The sequence below is a fragment of the Aplysia californica genome, unplaced genomic scaffold, assembly GCF_000002075.1.
Source record: "Aplysia californica isolate F4 #8 unplaced genomic scaffold, AplCal3.0 scaffold00706, whole genome shotgun sequence".
Lineage (NCBI taxonomy): Eukaryota > Metazoa > Mollusca > Gastropoda > Aplysiida > Aplysiidae > Aplysia > Aplysia californica.
In genome coordinates this window covers 283896-308089 of record NW_004797976.1, presented here as the reverse complement: position 1 = coordinate 308089, position 24194 = coordinate 283896, and the positions used below count along the sequence as shown (strand labels likewise).

Below are 24194 nucleotides of genomic sequence, written 5' to 3'. Positions count from 1 at the left end.
ATATATTTATATATACACACATACATATATGCGGGTGTTTGTCTGTGTGTGTTTCTCTGTGTGTATGCGTGTGTGCGTGTGCATGTGTGTATGCGCGCGCGCGTGCGTGTGCCGCATGTATGTAGTATGACGTTTCTTTTCATGATAATAATCATGATATGACAAGGGGATTGAAAAATTAGTCAAAAGCACACTTGGAATACGATGAAAACAAACAAACAAAAATCCTGAAACAAAAAAAATGTACCGTAAACCGGAGGGAGGTAGTCACACTGGAAGAAATGGATCTCTTGGTCCCAGAGGTAGTGAAGTGGCGCCTCTCCCCTCACCACTGGACGTCGGTTCGTGAAGTAAATGACGAGCCCGTCGTTTTCGTGGGTGCCTCGCATGCCTGCATGGAGGAAAGAGTCGCCGTAGTAGTTAGGAAGACCTCTCAAATTCTAGTGCTCAAAGAGGGGGAGGAGGTTCGGGGGAAAGACCTTTTTTTTCTTCATTTTTTCAGTATTTGTAGGTTGGGGAGGGTTGGGTTTTTTCGGTTGAATTTTTTATTTTGTTTTGTTTATGCGTGCCTTCGTTTCTTTAGGCTTTTGCCATTTTTCTCGAGAGGAGGGGCAGTAATTATCAAGTCCAATTTATCTTCATCATTAGATATCCAAATCAGTTTAGCCGGTATGTATATCAAAGCACAACATGATGTCTGACCCCCATCCCCACCCCCTTTCCACTTTCAGCTCGCTTTCCCTTCTAAGTCGAATGGGAGGTAAACGACGGCAGCAATATCATGCTTGAGATTTTTTTTATGTCTTTATCATCAATAATTTCTTCCTTCATTTAGCAACCCCCAGACCGTCCTGTTTCAATGTCTGTAGAAAGAAAATGAGAAGAGAGTATTGATTCCACACCAGACCCCTTTAGTGCTGATTTTGTCCTCTGCCGTCGCGCCCTCTCTTCTCCATCAACAGCTACCCACTCACCCCTTCTCTCCTCCAAACTCTTGCTTTGACACTTGACACCCTGTCTCCAGCAGCAAGGAGGGGCTCGACGCTTGTTGGTTCGATGCCGTCTGCCCTCTAATTATGTTTACAGACATCTTTGAAGCACGGGAAGGCCCTAAGCCGTATGAGAGCTAGAGTAGTTCACCAGAATAATAGTGTGTCCTTAAGAATGCACCTATCTTCTCTTCCACTCATATTACAGCCAGCGAAGGCCCCACAGATCAAAAAGGGCTAACGTACTTAAAATGAATGCCCATCTCTCTCAAGACGGTCTTGTTCGGGATGCGGTACTGCCATATGATGTCTATGAAGTTAATTTTTTAATGCAGCGCAGCTGAATAAATGTTTTCAGTTTTCGCTTCTGCCAAGCGTATAGAGTCCGTGCTTCGTTGTTGCTATCAATGTACCGAGCAGGTAGGCTAGCTACGCCATTTTAATCTTTGTGTTGGCAGTCAGGACGGAGTTCAACCAATGCTGTTGATGCTTTGCCTCTTCTCCTACTCAGATCAGCGTCCAGAGAGAAAGTGAGGGAGAGAGAGAGAGAGAGAGAGAGAGAGAGAGAGAGAGAGAGAGAGAGAGAGAGAGAGAGAGAGGGGGGGGGGGGTATGGAAATGGGGGAGACGAAATAGGTGAATTATGATACCCCCTCGAAAGTTTAGTCGCCAATTGTATTGATTAATGTGCTGCTGACATCCTTCCCCGTGAAGTTATTCTTTTATGCTGATGATCAGACTAAAGTTTATGTCAGAGCGTTCAAAGCAGCTGATTAGTCTCTTAAGGGTCTCTTCCCTATGAGCGGTCAAAACGCAAATAGCAACGCCCTGATAACTACATACTGCACTTAGGTCTTCGCTCCTGGGCACGCAAGGTTGAACCGTTGTCCGTCGCTGCTGGAGTGAAGGTACACACAGTTTTGTGACTCAATATTATGACGCATCATGGCGAAATCAGGCCCTCGTCAAACTAATAAAATCGAAGAAACTGGCAGTTTGTCAATGTTTTCGAATTTTTGTCCTTATCAAAACATGTTTCCATGTGAATTTTACTGAAAAACGTTGATTGTAGGCACAGAACACGCAAATTTTCAGTTTTCCGGTAATCTCATGCTACTGAAGTAACCGAACTTTGGAGGCCATTTTCACGCTAAATTTGCCTCCTTTAATCTCAAATATCTCGACTTCTATTCTAGATAGATGGGTATTCTTTTCTTGGAAAGCAAGGCAAATAACTAAGCTTTCAGATGATAACAATAACTCCACGTGCTCAAATTATTAACGAGCACATGGTTCCACTGCGTCGTGATATTGACACTGATAGCATGGGGGAAGATGCCAAAGGGTATCGGGGCAAGGTCACGGCCTTGTTTTGCTCCTCTCTTTATTGGGTAAAAGTCCAAGGATGGGCCAACTTTCTGGCAGTAATTTCCTTCATGGAAAGACTGGATCTTCCTCGGGATCTTTGGAAAGGGGGTGGGGGTGGGGGTCAGCTAATCCGTTGAGGAAGTTTGAAAATACTCTTCCGGATTTTGTCAGGTCTGTGAAGGCGATGGAGATTGGGTGTCTCTGCTTTCGGCATTGTTCTTGCACTCATTGGAGAGATCGTTTTGATAGCTGGTCTACCATTCCTGACACCGTACTATGCATTTTGGATAGACACGTTCAACGAGTGATATAATTTGCATATTACAATGCGAGCAAAGACCCTCAAGATTAATACAAATACGCACCTACTCTCACATAAACGCGCGCACGCGCACGTAAACACACACACACACACACACACACACACACACACACACACACACACACACACACACACACACAAACACACCATTTCCCAAACACATGTATGTACACGCACATATACATCATACTCCAACATACAAACATAAGCAGGAAAATTCACAAGCATGCAAACTCTACGCACATTCAAGTTCAAGCATATAAACTTAACCACACTAACACATGCATACACTCCACCACACACACGTAAATACACACCACCAACTCACCGTTAACAACCGGGCACTGTTTAGCACTTAGCAATTTGAAGGGCGCATCGTTTGGGAGATCTATGCTTCTGTCCACCCGGTCTTTTTTCGTGCAGCAAAAGTTAATCGTGACGTCACTGCTCCGGTTTGACACGTCACCAACGTTGCCTGAGACCTGATACACGCCGTTCAGGACAAAGTAACCTTTCTTGAACACTGGAAAAGTATGTCAGAACGCATCAGTTGTAAATGTGTTATGCGTCCATCGACAAAATTCAGATTTGTTATTTTTTAAACTGATAAAAGGTATAGGCGTAGTTCTTAAATTTTTAAAAATGTAATGTTTCAATCGAACAAAATTTAGGTCATTTTAGGAGGCGACAGCTTTAATCTGATTGTAGAAACTAGTAAAATAATATCCAGATATCTTGTTGGCTTTCTTAATGGTTCTGTCAATTTTTTTTTCACCCTACAATTCCCTGCCCAGCAGCAAATATAAAATAAGAGCACGCTTTCAATCATAGAATGGTACAAAAGGGACATAGTCTTATTATCGACACGAAAACTTCTTAATTTCCTTAAAAGGAACTTTCTTTGATTTACTCATTTATGCACAGGGGCAACATGGGGGTGCCAGTCAAGCTTGTTATCAATTGTTATTCCAAGATATTTGTAAGAGCTTACCACCTCCACCTCCTCATCTTTAATAAATTAGGTTCAACATTGCACGAACAAGAGCAAGCACAAATCTCTAAAGCAGTTGTGGGGAGCTCCAGTGGCTTAATGGTTAGTGAATTCAGTCTTATGATAATGCCAAGCGTGTGTCAGTGACACAGTGTTTGATTGTTTGGTTTGAGTAAAGAGAAGCAAATCGACCCAATAATGGTCTTTAATTTAGTGCTAGGGAAAAGTAAAACAGACGGACAGAATCAAGAGAGGGGAAGTAAAGAAGTAGGAAATACTAATAACACCCTCTAACCATTAGCACGTTTAGGTTGATGGTCCTTGGCGTGTGTCCTCGACCAACATATAATAGCTGTAAGTCAAAAAGCAGACCGCTGCAATGTCACTACCTTAGAATTACAAATATCTATCTGCTCAGTACCTAGTTTTGAGAAATGTGACGTCAAAGAATATGAGTTTCACAACTTGCCAAGGTTTTTCGAATTCAATTCTTTGAATATCTTGAGAACAACTAGGAATAGTCTTACGGTTTTGATAGAACAGATAAAACATTTGGTTTTTGATCTCAAGGTCTTAGTTAGTAACTCAAAACGGCTAACATCTGAGATACAACTTTGTAATTCTGAGGTAGCGAAGTGGCGGCCAGCAGTGGTGTGCGTGTGTGTATATTATGTGTGATATACACACGCACGCCTACCTCCGTCACAAGGGATGTCCTTCGGCTTGATAAAGCAGTACTGCCCACCCACAGGCCAGCTCAACCAGTGAATGTCCGCGTGGTCATCAGGGGTCATCTTGGAGCAAGTCCGCAGGGTGAGGTAGGGGTCATCCAGAGGAAAGGGGTCGGCGACCTCTGCCTGTATATGTCCACCCAGGCCTCGGAGTCGGATATTTCCTTCGTGAAATCCGGCAGGGCACTGGGAGCCGGTCAGAAGTGTGAAAGGAGTCTTTGGCCAGTCCACGTACTTGTTGCCTGACTCGAGCAAACGGATCATTTTGATTTTTTAAAGTGTACAGGTTTAACCTTTCAACAAAGTTTAGTCCATGTAGTTATTTTTTTAGATGAAGCCTCCGAATTTAACGTCGTTCTCTGAAAAGACGAACTTATTGGGTAGAGAGCCTTGAAAAATAATTAAAACAACTTGAGTTCAAACCCTGTTGAGAACTTGGGCCGCAGCTCTGTGGTCCAGCATGATACTAACTGAGCGAATGGGGCCCTCGATCTTTTAAAGTAAACAGTTGTTTAGTGGAGGGGGGATAAACAAGATAGACAGAGAAAAAGGGGAAACAAAAACAAGTAGTTCCTACGAGTGGCGCCCTGAACAATGTGCGAGTATGATTGCTGTAATAAGCCCCAAAACGATCCAAAAAAGTAAGTCAAGTGGTAAAAGACAAGAAGAAATAAGAATTTAAAAAGATGATAATTATTATAAGACAACACAAACTAAAATGTAGGACGAAACCAGAAGGGTAAAGAAATGATTGGGAGCAAAAAGACCAATTTAGTCAGACAGAAATAAATTAAACAAGACAGGAACGCACCAGATTTGATTAAATGAAATGAAATATGATATACAAGATAGAATGAGACCCGAATCAGATAGATAAGATGAAACAAAACTAAATTAAGCAAACCTAGACAGGAAACGATCAGAATCAGACTGGATAAAATAGGACTATGGAATGTGAATAAGATAAGACAAGAAAAGGCAAACATGGAAGGGTATGCGATGAGATGAAATGAGATTAGACAATACCAGGTAAGATATTGTAGTATCTAAATACGCTAAAATAAAGTAGGTAAGATACGATAAGTTATGATCCGATGAGATAAAAGATCTCATACATCAGATTTCGTTAGGCATTTGTTAGGCAAGACAATATTATTATTACTAATATAAGATATAATACATTGAAAAACACCATACTGCTTCGATACCCCCCCACACACACATTTGTATACTCACTGATTAACCATCTGCCCCTATACATACAGCTCAACCCCCCCCCCCTTAAAAAAAACCAGCAGCTCGCTGAATCCGTGGACGGTGGGACACGTTCCTGACAACAGGAAACACATGGAAACCCCAGTGAAAAAGAAACGGATGTCACATTTTAAGAAAATGTAGAAATTAGAAATTCAAAGTTTGAAAGTCCCTATCTTAGAATTTGTATCGCGTTTCTTTTACGTCACATTTAATGCGTGACATAGCTCAGCTATCCGTTTGTTTTTGGGGGGGCGTTTTTTTTCAGCTCCTATTGAACCAGTTTCCCTTTTCACATGCTATTTAAACATTTATTAACAAACTCCCCAAGAGACACAGTAATATTATCATATTTGATTTTGTCTTTTTAGAAACAAAAAAATCTATGAATAATCGGCCAGCTCGCGACAATAATTTTTTTTCCCTCTGAGAATATCATTAGCGAGGTGAGACCTTCGACTCCGTATGGTATGGCATATGTTAAGTGCCACTTATATAACGGAAAAAATATTTTTTAAGAGTGAAGACCTCCAACAATAGCCTCCATCTCTGACATGACAAAACCAGACGGGTAAGAATTAATCCTTGACAGCTCTCTAAATAATCAAAATCCCAGATTGTCCCATTATGTTATCCAAACCACAGTCCAGCATGATGCCAGCTAAGCCAACGGGCTGTCCTGCCATTACAAACAATTAATGTAACTAGTTTAATAATTATCGTTTTAATCCTTGACAGTGTCCGATTTCGGCGTACTTGCGTTGATATGAGTTGTACAATTTGTGTCTGGGTCCAGTTCGTCAGGACAGACACAGCGACACACTCCTTTGATTATCGTGAAATAACCACGCCCACAATCCGTCTTGTTGTTGCCACAATATCGTTCTGGAGAAGCAGTAAAAATTGAAAAATTGAAAAAATCTGGGCAATTAAAAAACATACAGATATTTTTATTTTGGATGGAAAGTGGGTCACTTACGGTGGAGTAAACTGACTTTTTGGGGGGGGGGGGGGATGGAAAGTGGTTCGTTCACTTACGGTGGGTTTGGGTGGAGCGAAAAGCAGTGAGGGGTATGGAGGAGGTTGTTGAATGAAACAGTGAAGATATCTCACTCCCAGATCTTCTAGTGTCTTCGCTGGACGGCTGATAAAGTTGCTGAGAAAAATGATAATAATTTGATAATAATATGATAATAATATCATTTTCATCCTCTAAATTCCCGTTCTCCAAAATCACTCTCCATCTGTCCTCTTTGACTTTGACAATTGAGGACAACAGGGAAAGGGAGAATTGGTGGTGTCACATTTTCAAATGAACAGAAATTTAGATCCAGAGACTTCCTATCTTTTTCACATGAATAATTCATACATGTTTCACTGTTGAAGTATTTATTAAGTGGTTATTTTGGACAAGTGTTATCTTTGTGTGTCATCAGTATATTTTTGCACAGTGGGGATCTGGGGTAAAAGACTATGATTTTGGACACCACAAGATTTCCCATGTAGTATGAGACATGGTCAACAAGACGTCATGGAGTGGAACTGTTCATTTCTTACCATTGCACTTGTAAGTTTTAGCCAACTCCATGAAGACGACGTGATCTCCAGAGTCGGGTCCAACCAGGTCGAAGAAATCGTCTCGGAGAGGGAAAGTCGTCTCAAGGCCGTTGATCGTAAAAGACTGCAATTGGAAAATAAATGTTTAAGGGCTGATACGTGGAGCTCCTGAAGTCTGTTTTGACTATTACAAGGCCTAAAGTACCCATATGTGCTGTGATATATCGTGTGTTATTGGGGATTTGAAATCAAGAGTTCAAAAAGTATAATAGTGTGAATCGGTTGCTATGGAAACGGCGGCCATATTTGATTTTGTATACTTTTTTCAATCCCATTTATTCCCTTATTTTTTTAAAAACTAATTCACCTCTAATTTGGCATGCCAACAGTAAATATGTAGCGCTTCAATGTGGGTTGTTTGAATTTTTCATATATGATTTAGTTTTTATTTTATGACACTTACTATCGGGTTGGTGCAAAAAAAGATGAAAGAAAAGGAAAAATTCATCCTTTCTAAGCCCATAAATCAAAAACTACTAAATAAATTTAAAAAATTCAACAAGCCAAAATTTAGAACTAGGTTTTGTTGGTATCTTTAGAAAGTTAATTTGAAATTGAACAAGAAACAGAGCAGAAAAATGCGTGAAAAAACAGAATTGTGAGAAAACAGCCGATAAAGCTAAGAAAACGCGGAAACATGTGCTGTTGCAGAAAAAAAACTAGAAAAAAATAGTTAAAACTAACATACATCAACTGCTTGATAAAATTAATACAAAACATAAATAGAAAACAGACAACAACAATTTGACCCCAAAAACACGGTTTGTAGGTGTCCCACCAGCCCTTAAAGGAATTCCGAAAATCTATTTTAAACAACATTTGTATATCTCATCTTATGTTGATCGCTGTTCAATTTGCTGTTCTTATTGTTCTTGTTGTTATTGATTGTGTTGCCGCAGTCGTTGTTGTTGCTGCAAGACCAGATTCTGAGAATTACGTAGAAGATTTCTGACGGCTTCCAAAAGAAGGAAAAATCGGTACTCGTCCTCCTCGATTTTTCAAAGGCATACGACAAAGTCTGGCGAGAACGCCTACTCCACACCCTCTAAGACAGAGGTATCCCAGATAAATACGTTCTATGGCTGAATGACTTCCTTCAAAATCGTCACACCAGAGTCCGATTCAACGGAATACTGAGTAAGAACAGAAAAATGAGCCAAGGTCTCCCACAGTGTTCCGCCCTGGCACCCATCCTCTTCCTCTTTTATCGACGAACTGGCGAAACTACTTCGGGATGATCTCACAATTTCACTCTTCGCTGACGACGTCTCTATCCTCACCCCATCACCCCCGGCACGAGACGCTGAAAGTCTTGCACAAATAGCGGTGGACACCGTTGCTAACTGGAGCAGGCGATGGAAACGCTTGCTGAACGGCTCGAAGAGTGCTGTCGTTGTTGGAGTTGTCGTTGTTGTCGTTGTCGCTGTCGTTATTGTTGTTGTTGTTGTTATTATTGTTACCATATTGATTCTGTTGTTGTTTGTGCTGTTGTTGTTGTCCGTGTTGTTGTTACTGTTGTTTGTGATGGCATTGTTGTACATTTTGCTGTTATTGTTTCTGCTACCTTTGTTGCTGCCGCTATTTTCTTTTTCTTTTCAGTTTGTTTATGACCCTTGCTACATCAAAAGTTGAGTAATCGGTCAAATAAAGGAACTCATGTTGAGATCAAATATTCCAACACAACAAAACAAAATGAAACCAAATAAACAAAACAAATGAATAAATAAATAAATAAATAAATAAATAAATAAATAAATAAATAAATAAATAAATACGTAGGTTTCAGTGTACTCACATTATCACCGTACATCATGACAGAGGTTGGGTCAAAGAACGTGGTCATTTTATTGGGCTCCGGTTTGTTTTTTGTGTACCACACAAGGTAGTCTGAAAAAGAGGGAGGGTATGAAAAGAAGGAGTGGGAATTAGAGGAAGGAAGAGAGGGGAAGAATGGTAGGGAGGGTAAAAGGAGAAGGGAAGGAGGGGATTAAAGGGAGGAGAGGTAATAGGAGGGAAGAGTTGAAAGGGAGGAGGGGAGGGGTGAAAATGAGAAAGGGTTTGGGGGGAGTGAAAGGAGGTGGGGAGGGGTTCAAATGGAGGAAACAGGGGGTGATGGGGAACTGTATTTTTTATTTTGAAATACTTCTGAATAGATTTACTCTAAATTGACAACAGTTGGTATTGATAATCATGGTGAGGAATTTATGATTGTAAAAAACGAAGGAGAAAGAGGAGGAGGAGGAGGACGACGACGACGACGACGACAATGAGAAAGGCAAGAAGTGGAAGAGGACAAGGAAGAGATGGAGGATGATAAGGAGGAGGAGGAGGAGAATCTCGGGTGGAGGATAAAGAGCTAAATAAAGAAATTGTTGTTGACTATGATGATAAAAACGATGATGATGAAGATGGGGTGGATATTAACAATAACGTTAATAACGACACGACACGAACGTCACTTTTCAGTTCATTCAAAAAATGTAGTAGAGAAATGGTAAACGTTTTTCAATTGTAATATTTAAAAACTGGGTGGACACACAGTGTCTTAGATAATGTTCTTCGTAATCTGGCAAAAGAGTGGACAAAGGATTCTTTCGCCTCTCTGTTTTTGAAGCGGACTGGGGTTTTTATTGTACCTGGCAAAACTTGAGTGCTTCCTGCTGGAAATGTGTTCGTTATCATTAAAATATCTAAGAAGACATTGCTATACATCGTCTCGACAATTTGAATTTTACAATTTACTGGGTTTTTTCTGCTTTTTAAAAATTTCATCTGCATTGTTTGTGTCCGTTGTTGCTGAGACACTTTAATATGGGGGGTGTAGAGTGTAGAATTGTTATAAAATGGAATCATTAATTTCAAATGATTTAGGATTTTAGTAGACAATACAATCAGTGGACTGAAGAAGAAGAAGAAGAAAAAGAACAAGAACAAGAACAAGAACAAGAACAAGAACAAGAACACGAACAAGAACAAGAACAAGAACAAGAAGAACAAGAAGAACAAGAAGAACAAGAAGAACAAGAACAACAACAACAAGAACAAGAATAGAAAGAATCAGAACAAGGACAAGAACAAGAAAAACAAGAAGAACAAGAACAACAACAACAAGAACAAGAATAGAAAGAATCTGAACAAGGACAAGAACAAGAACAACAAGAACAAGAATAACATAAGAACAAGAACAAGAACAAGAACGAGAATTCGTAAGACCTCCATACCTGGTAAGATATTGTCAGGGTTGACTGTCATATACTCCCTAGCCCTCGGAAAGTTCTGAGTGTGGCCCGCACCCACAGCATGAAACAGCTCGTGTAAGTTGAGAGCCTGAGGACAGACCATCGTCATCATCATCATCATCATCATCATCATCATCATCATCATCATCATCATCATCATCATTTTTAGACCCGGATTTCCTATCCGTATATCTTGTCAGCTGACTCATATTATCACACTAATCACACACACTAACACACAAACACACACTCTCATACACACAAACACACACACACACACACACACACACATACACACACACATACACACTAACACAAACGCGCGCGCGTGAGACACACGCACGCGCACGCACACACACACACACACACACACACACACACACACACACACACACACACACACGCACGCACGCACACACGCACACACACACGTACACACGAGAGATGCCATTTTTCTTGTTCCTCTTTTCTTCCAAACATCACATACGACACCCATCGTCTCTAATCTTTTTCTTCTCCCCGTCATCTGTCAATTCTTCCTTATCCCATACGTCGTAAGATAGTGCTACCTTTCAAGTGATATGCTTCCTTGGCTTCTTCTAACGTTGCTGTTATATAAATCTGTTTCTCACGAAATGTTTCATTCTTCAGGGTGATTGTAGGTGACAACACAAGAATATCGTAAGTGTTCTTACTTCTAATAAAATGTACTAGCCTGTCACTCTCAGTACTATATTAGTGGTGTAGAGATATTCTTTTTTGTTTTACACGTGAAAGGACATAGTTATGAGAGTTCGATAAGAAATAGGGAAGGTGCAGTACGAAGTGTCCCCGTCTGTCTCTTTGAGTTTTGTTTTTAAAGCTTACCAGCTAGGCTAAGATACTGAGGCTCCAAACAGTCCACCTCCTAAAAGATTCAACTTTGTTGACAGGGGCATAAAAAGTTTACCCAAGATGATTTGATACAGAAATAACTGCAAACCGAAAGTTTATTGGGTTAACTACTGAAGCTAAAGAGAAGATTATTCCTTCTGATATTGTTGCAATTAAACATTTAAGATGTTTTCAAGTAAATGAAAAAGTCAAGCCCACTCACCCATCCGTGGCACGCCTTGACACTTCTGTAATTTGGCTCTGTGCCCCCTATGCCGATGGGGGCGTTACATCTGATTGAGCAAGAAGTGAAGTTGGGGGGGAGGGCGTCATGATGTTTGTATGATGGGACAGAGAGGGGAGGGGGAGAGGGGGACGGAGGGAAGGGCCGTCGTATTATCATCATAATGAGTCACCTTTCTCCAGCTACAAAATTATATATTCTAGGAATAATATAGGAGGAAAATTAACAAAAAGGCAACTTTCTCACTTCAAATAATCATCTCCATTCCTCAGGCTTCAGGTGACATCCTTCTCACCAATAACTTTAAGATTCTGATTTCAGAAGAAACAGGTCAAAGGTCCGAAACCCCCTTTAAATTTATATTTATTCAGTACAAGGAGGTCAACCTACCCGTCACCTTTCTCCAGCTTCATGTAGACATCCTTTTTGTAGTTCCCGTATCTGGTGAACCAGTGGGGGTCATGGGGGTTATAGCGGTCAGTCTCGTCGTGGAACTTGACACACAGTCTGTCCTCGATCAGGTTCATGGCGCGTTGGATGTCCAACTCGTCCACTGGGAAATATTTTGATGTGAGATTGGATCCTTCTAGACTCCATGGTGGTATTTTAGAAGTAATAACAGCATGTGTCTTAGCTAATGCCATTGATTATGATATCTGGGTTGGTTGGCCATATTGAGCAAGTCAAGATCAGAAGGGAGGGAAGTTTGGGCAATCAATCTACTATCCCTATGTCTACTCCCCATACAAAGCTGAACCACGTATACCGTTTCAATCATTATCGATAGCGATGGACAGCCAAAGAAGAAAAAGAATGTTTTTAAAAAAAAACTACCCCGGAATGAAAACGAATAAATGGATGAATGAATGAGGAGAGAGAGAGAGAGAGAGAGAGAGAGAGAGAGAGAGAGAGAGAGAGAGAGAGAGAGAGAGAGAGAGAGAGTAAGATAATGGTAAACATCGACAGAAGACACCAAAGAAAACCAAACTCAAGCGACCCACATCCTGCTGTGCGATCGTACACGTAAGGTATATCGAAGGGCCAGACGACATCCGGACCAGTATACACCGTTCTTTTCTGTCGACGGGGCAGAGTCTCCACCTTACTGATCTTCAAACCACTGCCTGGTCTGTGAGGAAGAAACAACGGTATGCCACTGTATAATAGTATATTTTTAAGATACATATGGTATTTCACGGTAAAAGTCTGCTTGAGCCCTCCATTTGGAACGTACTCCTACTCACATACGGGAATCTACTCTTGTGGGGTCACGTACGGGTCGCCGTGACGCCACGGCGAAATACGTTAACTCATTTTAACAACCGGATGGGGGAATAGCTAGATTTTTACCTCTTCCATGCCCATTGCATAGCTGTGAAGTTATAAATAATTAAAGGAGGGCTTCTGAATTCTGCCATTATATGCCGGTAGGACCGCTGAAAGGTAGCGGAGAGCCAAAAAAAACTCCCCAAAAGACCAACAAAGTTCAAGAACACTCCCGGCGGTCATTCGAACCAGTGTCCTTCATACTGTACACCAGGATGAAGCCATCAGTGCTGTCCGCACGCTCACTGAAAAACAGGCCTGTGTACATCTTCACACTTTGACTAGGACTTTTGTTTAGCTACATTAGAAAAAGAATACTTTCAGAATGGTCAAGAGGTTAGATTTCTCTTATTTATAATTGTTTTAGTTTTTGGGTGGATTTTTAAAGAACATATTTCGTTTTGTTTTGTTTTGTTGTTTGGGGGTTAGCCATTTTTGTTTGGTTTGTTTGTTTTTGTCTCTTTCAGACAAACAGCATACAGTAACCACAACTTTCACTGACAAACACAGAAAGATTGTAAACGTAATTAAAATGTACTTTTCCTGCAAATCTACAATACAACTGGACTAAGAAGATTTGAAAGCTGCCCAAACAACCCGTGTTTCCGAACTCCTCATCTGGGATTCGAACCAGTGTCATTCTCATCGTTATGGTTACTTTGACTGCATTTTAAAGTAGTTTAAAACCACATTATCTTACTGATTTGATTCTTCTTCCAAAGTGATTGTGTTTATATGTGTGTGCTGTTTTGTCAGATTACGGGGGTATGTATTTTAAAAATCAACTTTGAAAGGGCCAGTGTACATGAAACAAATACTTGCGTTAGCTTTCGAATTGTTATTTCTTTGCAATTTAAATTGTAATTTTCTATTTATGAGCTATATAGAAGTGATCTTCAACACTAGTACTACTACTACTACTACTACTACTACTACTACTGCTACTACTACTACTACTACTACTACTACTACTACTACTACTACTACTACTACTACAACTACTACTACTACTACTGCTGCTGCTGTATTGTTATTAATATCATTAGTATTATCATTATTACTGTTATTATTATTATCATTATTATTGTCATCGTAATTTTGTTTCTTACTATTATATTATTCATATTATTGTTGTTGTTATTATCATATTATAGTCATTATTATTACATGGGTCTAACACGAATTTGCTTTCCGCTTAAAACCAGTTGAATTTTACTCATTGAGGGGGGCTGAATTCGAAATTTGATCCTCGTTTTTATGTTTAGGTCTAGTTTTTTTAGACATAGCTTGAGGTCGTCAATTTTCCTTATTTTAAAGAGTAGAAAAAAGGTGCTTAGGATTGGTAATTTTAGGCTGCAATTAAACTGTAGTTGTATGATGCAATTGTTCGAAAATGACATCAATTTTTTTAAGCAGCATAATACATTTTCGTCGGTTGATTCATTGTGACAAATTTATTAGTTTCACCCACAAGCAGAATTAGCTAGGTTCCTCACACATGCTGCGAAACATGTGGCACAAACCATCGCCTGTGGTTGCACAAGGCAAAGAATACCATGATGCCCCTTGCAGTGCTAGTAATATGGCGAGAACCAAGCAACCATTCAGATAACTGCCACTTTTGTATTATGCAAAATGACAGAAAAATACAAAGGGAAACCGAAAAAGTAAAGTTGATCATGACGACATTCCATATGCCCGATGCCAAGTATCATACAGTGAAGGTTTACCCATTCCTGTTGAGCCAGAGACAACTAATGAATTGAAGGTCGTGGAAGAGGATATCCCCGAAGAGCAGACAGAAGAAGACATTAAATGAACTTGATTTTCACAGAAATTTTCTAGCAAGAATACTCCATATTATAATCCCACAAAATGGACTGAACGACTTTCTCACAGAGCTGCCCAAACGCAAAGCTGAATTGTTGGGTTCAAGGTTTCAGCAATGGACGTGCTTGCCGACTGTCTGAGAGAGCATCTTTAGAAATCGAGAGGCTGATTTTCGGCCATTAAAATTTTTAGAATGAAGGGCAACCCAGTTGCATGTAAGGACGTACACTGTCTTTAAAATGTGGTGCTGTGATTAATAAAAATGGAGAACGTTTTCACCAAGATATTGGAGCTATGGAAATCGACAGCAGAGCAAAAGGAGAGATACTATGTTAGCAGATTATTGTTCGTTAGTTTCAAGAAATAGATGAGAATTTGAATAAAAGTGGCGAGTCAAAAAACAACAAATCAAATGTGTACGAAGATACTCGAATTTGTAGTCCTTTTTACTATTTTTAAAGTATAAAAACTTGAATATCTTGAAAACTAGACCTTAAACGTCAGGTATCACTCACGTGTTCGTGTCCAGCGACCCCAAAACCTAAATACAAAGCAATGTTTGATCTCCGAAGCAGAAACTTTTTTTGAAAATATGTAGACCAGTGTTATTATTAATATCATCATCATCATTTTAGCATTATTATCATGAATATAAGATCATTATCGCTATTTTTGTTATTATCGGTAGGCCCTGGACGTGTGCGAGCACTGTAAGACGGTACATGTATGACGTTAAGAGACATGACAACAACGATCACATGATCCCACCTGCTAAGCGTGACCTCTCGGACCTCTGGTTTCGGGGAATCTCTCCCGGGGTCAAAGTTGGTCGTATTGTTCCCATCTCTGACAGACCTGGACTCCCAGCGCCACTGGCAGGAGGAAATAATCGTATATTGTATATTTTTGAAGACTCTTCGACATATTATTGTAATGGGGCTTGCTCTTTCGATTCTGCCTGTCTGGGCGAACGCAGAATGTTACATCTTGAAAGAAAGAGGGAGATAGTGGATGGAATGGGGGGGGGGTGGGGGGTTCATATTAAAGGTTGGATTAACGTCTTGTGCAAGCACGGTGAAACGATTTGTATAAGATCATAGACGTACATATTGTGACGGGGAGAGTGTAATAACCTGTTTATTAAGGCAAAAGTTAAGAGTTTATACATAAATATATATATATATGTCACAACAAGGAGAAGCTCGTAACGAAAAGATAGATGAGCAGTGGCGAAGCGTCTATATAGTCAAATAATCACTGCTTCCCTTCCTAATTTTGAAACATTGTCGCAGTCAAATTCACCTATAGATGTAAACCTCATAAATTAAATGTATAAAGACGTTCATAATCAACAATGAACAATAGACTATGCCACAGAAATAGCCTGCCCGCCCCTATCGGGCCACTCCATAAGCAGTCACAAGCTTTGATTAAGTAAGCTTAAAGTGAGGGTGGAAGAGTCTAACAATAGAGTTGAAGGGAACATGTGCATAGCAGTCAAACTGTTTCATTGCCACATATACCCTGTTCACCCCTTTCGAGCCACAATTATAAGCAGCCACACCTGCTGATAATTTAAACTAACTATTACACTGGTCGAGTCTACCTCACAGATGTGAGGGGAACTAACTCCTACTAATATCTTGACTACTGCGAGTGCTTGTTTTTTTTCCTCGACTTTTTAACGTTCTCCTATAACCAGATCGTGACCTCGATTATGACACCGGCTCCTGGCCGCGAAAAGCTACAAAAACAGCCAAATGTGAAATAAAAAATTAATAATTGGCATGCTCTACCAAAGTGTTTAGACTGTCTGATACAACATGCCAATGTAGTACTGACATCTCTGCTTCTTTCCTTGGTGTTCGTGTATTAAAATCTAAAGTTAAATTTAAGGATAGCTAGAATAAATATTTATTGAAATACTTTCCCCATTGTTTTAGCGGTTGAATATGTTATACAACATGAATTCAGGACTTGTGTTTATACACAACTCAGAGTTGCCGCGTCCAGTAAGATTCTTGAGACTTGTGTGAGTGTGATATCTCCAGGCCCTATCTGGTCCCTTCTCACTTTGATTACCCTGTCAAACAAGTCTGCCTTCGCCCCTGTAGATGAGCACTCACATACACAAACAAACGAACGAACGAACAAACAAACAAACACGCCGACACATATTTACAGACACACAAATACGAACACATAAACACACATACACACACACACACACACACACACACACACACACACACACACACACACACACACACTCTCTCTCTCTCTTACGTGTATTTCTAACGCATCTCATTCAAACACATAGCATTTTGGCTATATCGAGAAAAATCACAAACACGTATCTCCTCATTGCCACAGATATTCACACACTGTTGCATTCATACACAGACAAAACCCATTAGCAACACACAGCTTCATGGGCAAGCACAAGTTTTCAAAAAATTTCAAGCTTTACAAAACTCTTTCTCACAGTTGTAGTACAATCTTCTATATTCTGGCCTTTTCAACGAGACAAAATGGCTCCATATACTCACTTACTCCAATTGTGTATTCGTTTTGGGCCCAGGTTTATTGATTTGCTACCGCCCCCCTTCCTTTCACTCTCTTTGTTAAGTTTTGGCTTCCCATAGTATAGATAGATTAGGAACTGTTAAGTGATGTCGGCTGCACACATAATTGCACGCATTAATGACAGACGTGATGTTATAATTCGCCAAAGGTATCCCATAAGAACCAAAGTCATAATTTTTGCAGCATTGCCCATTTCAGAACGATGACTTTGACGTTCGTTTTGCAATTAATGACCATGAAGGAAAGAAACAGAACGAAACTAAAGTGTAAGATGCCACTTGATGAATACCTCAAGAACATCACGAGAAGGTTTAACCAACTGACTGTAATATGTATAATCAGATAAAGACAACACTTTTGGAAAAAGAAAGCCATTGTGTATCTGTAGCGAGTTGCTTGAAATGGAGAATTCTAAGTTCTAAGAGGAAGTAAGATTCAAATGCACGCTGATATCAAGAATGCCCGGAAATTCTATGAGTCTCAAGCAATATATACCCCTCCTCTTCGGACATTACACCATGAATACAAGACCCAAAGACAATTTTTGACAATTGGGCAAAACGCTTTCGTTCCGCTGTGAACAAGCCTTCAAGCATAACCTTTTAGACAATCGCACGACTTTCGTAGAAACCCATCAACTTCAAGTTTGATGATCTCCCAACTTTTGAGGTGACAAAAGCAGCTGAACAACAGATCTCCAGGGTACGATTCAATCCCATTAAAATATATGCCCGAAGTGGTGATTCACCCATTTAGAAGTTAGCTTAGCTATTCAGAATTATTATGTTTGACGATGGCCTTTTACTTCAGCTTTTCAATGACCAAATAACTGGGCATATGTACAAAAACAAAGGTGATCGTCAATGCTGTTGCAGCCCTCGAATCAATTCCCTCATCAGCACTGCTGGCAAGGTCCGTGTCAGTATTCCTCTGAACCGCCGCCTCCCTGCAAATACGTCACTGCTAGAAAGTCAATATAATGGCTATTGCAGAGAGAGAGGGGGACATAGTGGATATGGTATTTCCTACTCGGCATAAGCAAGAAAAATACAGTGAATAAAACATGGATCTAGGCAAAGTATTTGTTGATCTCACTAAGGCATTTGACACGTGTGCCCTGAAAACCTCTGGAACATAATGGCAGCATTCGGATGCTCACCGAAGTTCATTAATTTGTGGAACAATTCCATGGTGGCATGCAGGCTAGGTCAACATCCCCGGAAAACTGTCGGAGCCTTTCCTTATCACGAATGGCATGAAGCAAGGCTGTATACAAACTCTAATTCTTTTCAGAAGTGTACTCTCTGTAATGTTGCTGGAGGCTCTCAGATCTCCTCCAATAGCCATGACCGTTAGGTCCAGAAATGATGTGAGTGAGCTTGACTACGATTCCTGTCAAAGTGGAAGGCCAAAAAATTCGAAAGGGTCTAGTATGTGACCTCCTGTTTGCTGATGACTGTTCATGTTACCACATGACGAGACCAGCAAGCGATAGTGTATGTCGTTTTTCTCAAAGGTGTATAGTAGCTTTGGGGTCATCATCAGTACAAAAAAGTTTGAACTTGCTCAAACCTCAAGAAGCATCGCTCCCCCAGTCATCAAAGTGCACGATAACCAGCTTAAGGCAGTGGTGATACTTACTGATCTTAGTAATGCCCTTTTTAATAATGCCAGGGTTGATGCAATAGCTGCTTCCATGAGAAAAAACAAAACTAGGTCGGCATTTGGTAAGTTGAGAAATCGACATGTATACGTAAAGAGCCAAAACGAAATGTTTATAGCGCAGTCATATAACTAACCATTTCACATGGAGCTCAGTACTGAACCGTGTACAAAACCCATGCAACACACTCAACAGGTTTCATCTTTCATGTCTGAGAAGAATACTGATGGATTACTGAAGGAGTAAGGTCTCAGACACTGAAGTAGTTTAGAGGGAGAAAGCTGTAGTATTTTCTACCACCTGCAAAAGAAATCGAGCTGAGAAGGGCGGAGCTCTAATTCATGCGAAGGCCAAGCACACGGCTGCCCAAAGTTGTCGGGTTTTTTTAGAACTCAGAACTGGCATGTGGAAGGCAAAACATTGCCTTCCCCAAAAAAGTATTAAAGACATCCCGAAGATTTCTTTGAAAGATTGCTCCATTTGTGTGGATTAGAAGGAAACCTTTTATCTTGACCGGTTACAGTGGCATAAAGGCATGTCATGTGGCAGTAAAGCTTTTGCAAAAAAATAGTCTGTAAAACAGCGGTAGCCAGAGAAGGAAAAAATTCAAAACGGCTAAATTCTGACAGTAATAATAATAATAAATAATGGATTGCATTTATATAGCGCATATCCACTTATACAATGCTCTATGCGCTTAACATGATACATATTATGGATTTACAAATCAATTTTAAAGGTACATAGTGTTACATACTCATGCAAACACATATTCACTCACACACGCACCACACACACATACATACACACATACGTACATATGCGCATACGCACATACAAACTCACAACGATCTACAGCTTGGATGCCTTCTGTCTAATCGAAATATGATGAAAATAGAAATGACACTAACCCTACAGACCACAAGTGCTCTGTTTGTTGAAAATTCTTCTGAAAAAAATAATTGCACTAGCTGGTCACGAGCGAGGCAAATAAAAAGGTTTAACCAACTAATCATATAGTTTTTATGCAGATAAGCACACCACTTTAGCAACAGAAAAGGCGTGGCTATCTGTGGCAACCTGTGGTGGGTTGTTTTTTTAGTTTGTTGTTTTTTTTCAATTTTTGGGGTTTTTTGTTTTTTTATGTTCTTTTTTGTTTTCTATCATTTCTTTACTTTATTCTTTTTACTATGGGGCGGCTTGCAAATTATATTGCTTCTCTTAATCCTTGGATTCTACAGGTCATCATAGTTCATGATATACAAACTATTATTATACTATGAATGATGATGTTGTTGTTGTTGGTGATGATGATGATGATGATGATGATGATGATGATGATGATGATGATGATGATGATGATGATGATGATGATGATGATGATGATGATCTTCTCCTAATAGCAATATATTTTGGTCATAAAGGAAAAAATTATAACAATAAAAAAAACAATGACATGGCATAAGGTATGCTGTCCTGCGGAGGACAATTAAGTCTTTTTACTCAAAAACATGTCAATAAGTGAGCAAAACTCTCGACCATCCAAATCGTTTTTGACTCCATGCTATGATATTATGGGGAGAATGATGTAAATGATTTTCAACATTATGTAAACATCGTTTCGAAAAAATTGCGTATTTCCTTGGGCGTGCCAGGAGCCCATAGGGGGCAAACGTCAACAACAATAACAATGCCACAAAAACAGAACATTAAGAAGTATGTTAATTGCTGCCTATTACGTCCGAAAAACTTTTAACTCGAGGAGCAACAGGTGTAAGGGGGGGGGGGGAGGTCGAGAAACTTTACGTCATAGATGTAAGTCCATTTAGTGTGGCAATACGCTTATGTCACATGCACTCTTAAACTTAAATGTCGGGTAGATCTCTTTTTTTGGCTTTTTTGTTACATCTTTTGTCCAACCCCTGGCCCGAGGATTAGGTTTATAAAAACGCATTCCCTTCTCAAACACTCGCAGCCCACCCACAGCCCTCCCCACACTCTTAGAATCCTGCAAAATGTGCTATTGAACAGCTCTCTTGTCTTAAGTGCAACCCATGAGCACGAAATAAACTCCACCATTGAACACCTACAGATGGTTTCAAAGAAAGGATTGTTTATTGAACTACAACGAAACCAGCTTTTGTTGATGTTTGAGATATAATACGCACTGTAAATTTCAAATAAGCTGTATCAATGAGAAAGAGTGGTTAATTAGTCAGACTATATTTAGCCATCCAGGAACCATTTTATAATGTCGTGAATACACAATGCGTATTGCTTGCTTAAAGAATCTATCTTGCAAAACTGTGTTCATCTGTTTTCAAATGCGTGTGAGTACTTTGGACTAAAAGTATGCACAACTAAGAAAGTAGCTATCTTCTGTTCTGTTATGTTCTGGTCTGGAGGAGTAATCTCTGACTAAGAGGACTCAGAGGTTGACGTGTAACGAGTTCAATGACTCTCCGTCTATCACGGTCGCGAGCTGCGTTTGCACATTCTGCCATATCCAGGCCAGTCCATGTTCTTTTGTTGTCCGTCCATGTTATTCTTTGCCTTCCTCTAGCTCTCCTGCCCGACACAGTGGCCATAGTACTATATTTTTTTAATATAATTTCGTGGGCAGGGTTTGTCTTGTGTGTAGAATCCGACACACCTTTTTGTTTGTCATTTTGTTATTACTTATTCTGGCCATTATAATATGGTAGTACCACATCTCAAACGCATGTATTTTGTTTTTTATAGCGATTACGGCCGGCCACCGTGGAAAAGGTAGGGAACTTACCTTGTATTACCCAAAGAAATGTAATGACCGAAGAAATTAAAAGAAACTGTCATACCGACGCCTCGGGGCCCCCGTGCCGGGTCGATGCCTGTTGCAAATGGAGGAAAGCTCTCTTCTAGCCTTTTGTTTTTGGTGTTTTTTTAGTAGACGTTTTACGGCGCTCGCAACTGCATAAGGTCATATGAGAACCAAGGGGTGGATGTCAACAGAAAAGTTCTTACAGGGAATCAGGCTTATTCTGCTCCCCTCTCTAGCTTCAACAGCACAAAGTCTTCTTCGACTATCGAGGCACCCCGGAAAAAGCAGGTCTCAAGAGTGTGACAAACATACAAAAGAAGTAGAGGGAAAATGACGATGGAAAGATTCGGAAAGAAAAGGTGGCGGTTCCCAGTTGAGTTTGGTCTAAAGACACTTAAGTCAGTGGCACCTCCCCGTGGGGTAAGCCTTTTTTTAAAGATGTGCAGTCTATCCCTCCTGAAATCAAAATGCATAAAACAAACTGAAAAATGCTAATAGCTTCAAGTACCCTGGTACTTTGATAGTACCTTGTCTTCAAAAGCTGGCATCAATGCTGAAATAGCTTTACGTATGAATAAATCTAGTCATCCTCTGGAAGACTTAGAGCAATGGGTTTGGGACTGCTGCGGCATTCTAAAAGAGAAATAGCTGAAAGTCTACAATTCTGTTGACTTCCGATTCCTACAGTATTAAGCTGAGACCTGGAATGTGTACCAAAGTTATGCCCAGAAGTTAAATCATTTCCACATGAAATGTCTCGGGAGAATTCTTGGCTTCAAATGGCACGACCAGCTGCTAGACACTGAGGTTCTCAAAAAGGCATATGCTAATAATCTGTTTTCTGAGCTTAAAAGGACTTAACTTCGCCGCGCTGGCTATGTTGTAAGAATGCCTAATTTCATAATCACAAAAGCGGTCTCCTGTTCTGGGCTGTCCTAAAGGAAGTGTAAAGATTGTGCACCAAAAATCCAAAAAACGTCATAAAGACACCCTGAATATGTCTTTGAATGACTTCAACATCAACCCCTTAACAAGGGAGAGCTTTGTCTCTGACAGACCCAGTTGGAGAGCAACAGTCATAGTGGGCAGCAAATCATACGCGGCTTCGGAGATAACGATAAAGCCAAGAGAGAAGCGTGTAACCTGAGCACATTCACAATTGGAAATGAAGTTTAAAACGCTCAAGATGTAGCAAATTCATCTCTGTCAGAGTTGATCTCATTGGTTATAGCAGACGACACAAGTCATCTTTAATCGTTCTTTCTTCTGTTTTTTTAAAGAAAAATTCTCCTCTTCCGATGCACAGTTCATCGCCAGATAATGACGGACGCTCTATTATACGTTAAATACACATACGGCATCAGTCGAAATACATCTATGTTAACTCAAACTAGTGGTTGTAGAGAAATCTTATCACAAATGGACATTCTTGATAAAAGGTTGACAAAACAGCACTCAAACGTTCGACATTGCCAGACTGTAATAGGCGTGAGCTCATTATCTCGAAATGTCAGTTGGTTCGCTGCACGGTCTAAAGGGGGGCGTACTCTTACCTACCTTGTCAGGTTTAGCTTTTGTTTTGTTTTTGTTGTGTTTTGATTTTTAGGTTCTTAGGGGATGGGGGTCGGGGAGGGGGGGTGTCATGCTGCATCACATGCACATGACCTAATTTCAACACTTTTGAGGTCTTCTATAACTGGATACGTTTGCGTAATAATTCCGGACTCCCCACCGACGAGGCTCAACTCTGTCCGAGATTGACATAAAATTGGATATTCCTGTCTGCTTTTCCTCTTGTTTTTGAAAGGTGAGTAAGCTCTTTTTGAACCGCAACTTTTATGAAAGTGCAAGTTGAGAGTCGCAGTGACTTAATAGAACCAGTGAATAAATTACAGGAGATCTAAAAGTAACCAAAGGTCGGCAACTCCCCACCACCTGAATATCGACGCACGTGCATTCATACAAACATTTACAAACGCACATAAACCTACACACACACACACACACACACACGCGCGCGCGCGCGCGCGCGCGCACACACATTTACACACACAATCAAAAGCACTCATACATTTACGCACACACACACACACACACACACACACACACACACACACACATACACACATACACTCACACATACACACACATACACACACGCGCACAAACACACACACACACACATACACAAACATACGTACACAAGCACATCACATACACACACAAGCACAGATACATCAACACACTGATATACGCACACTCGCACAAACACACACACACACACACACACACACACACACACATACATAAACACATCTACACACACATATCCACACGCACGCAAACACACACACACACACAC

The 24194-nt window shown here is 40.3% G+C and overlaps 1 protein-coding gene across 1 annotated transcript in view; it reads right to left on the bottom strand.

Annotated features, from left to right (window-relative positions):
• Positions 1–24194, bottom strand: part of LOC101848075 — a gene marked incomplete in the record, with an annotated part of 72142 nt that overhangs the window by 30490 nt on the left and 17458 nt on the right. The window contains 11 exon segments of the mRNA XM_005108656.3: positions 248–391; positions 3007–3201; positions 4367–4642; positions 6411–6539; positions 7212–7335; positions 9067–9158; positions 10493–10598; positions 11607–11676; positions 12018–12180; positions 12629–12756; positions 15552–15655. Coding sequence (XP_005108713.2) covers positions 248–391; positions 3007–3201; positions 4367–4642; positions 6411–6539; positions 7212–7335; positions 9067–9158; positions 10493–10598; positions 11607–11676; positions 12018–12180; positions 12629–12756; positions 15552–15655 — 1531 coding nt within the window.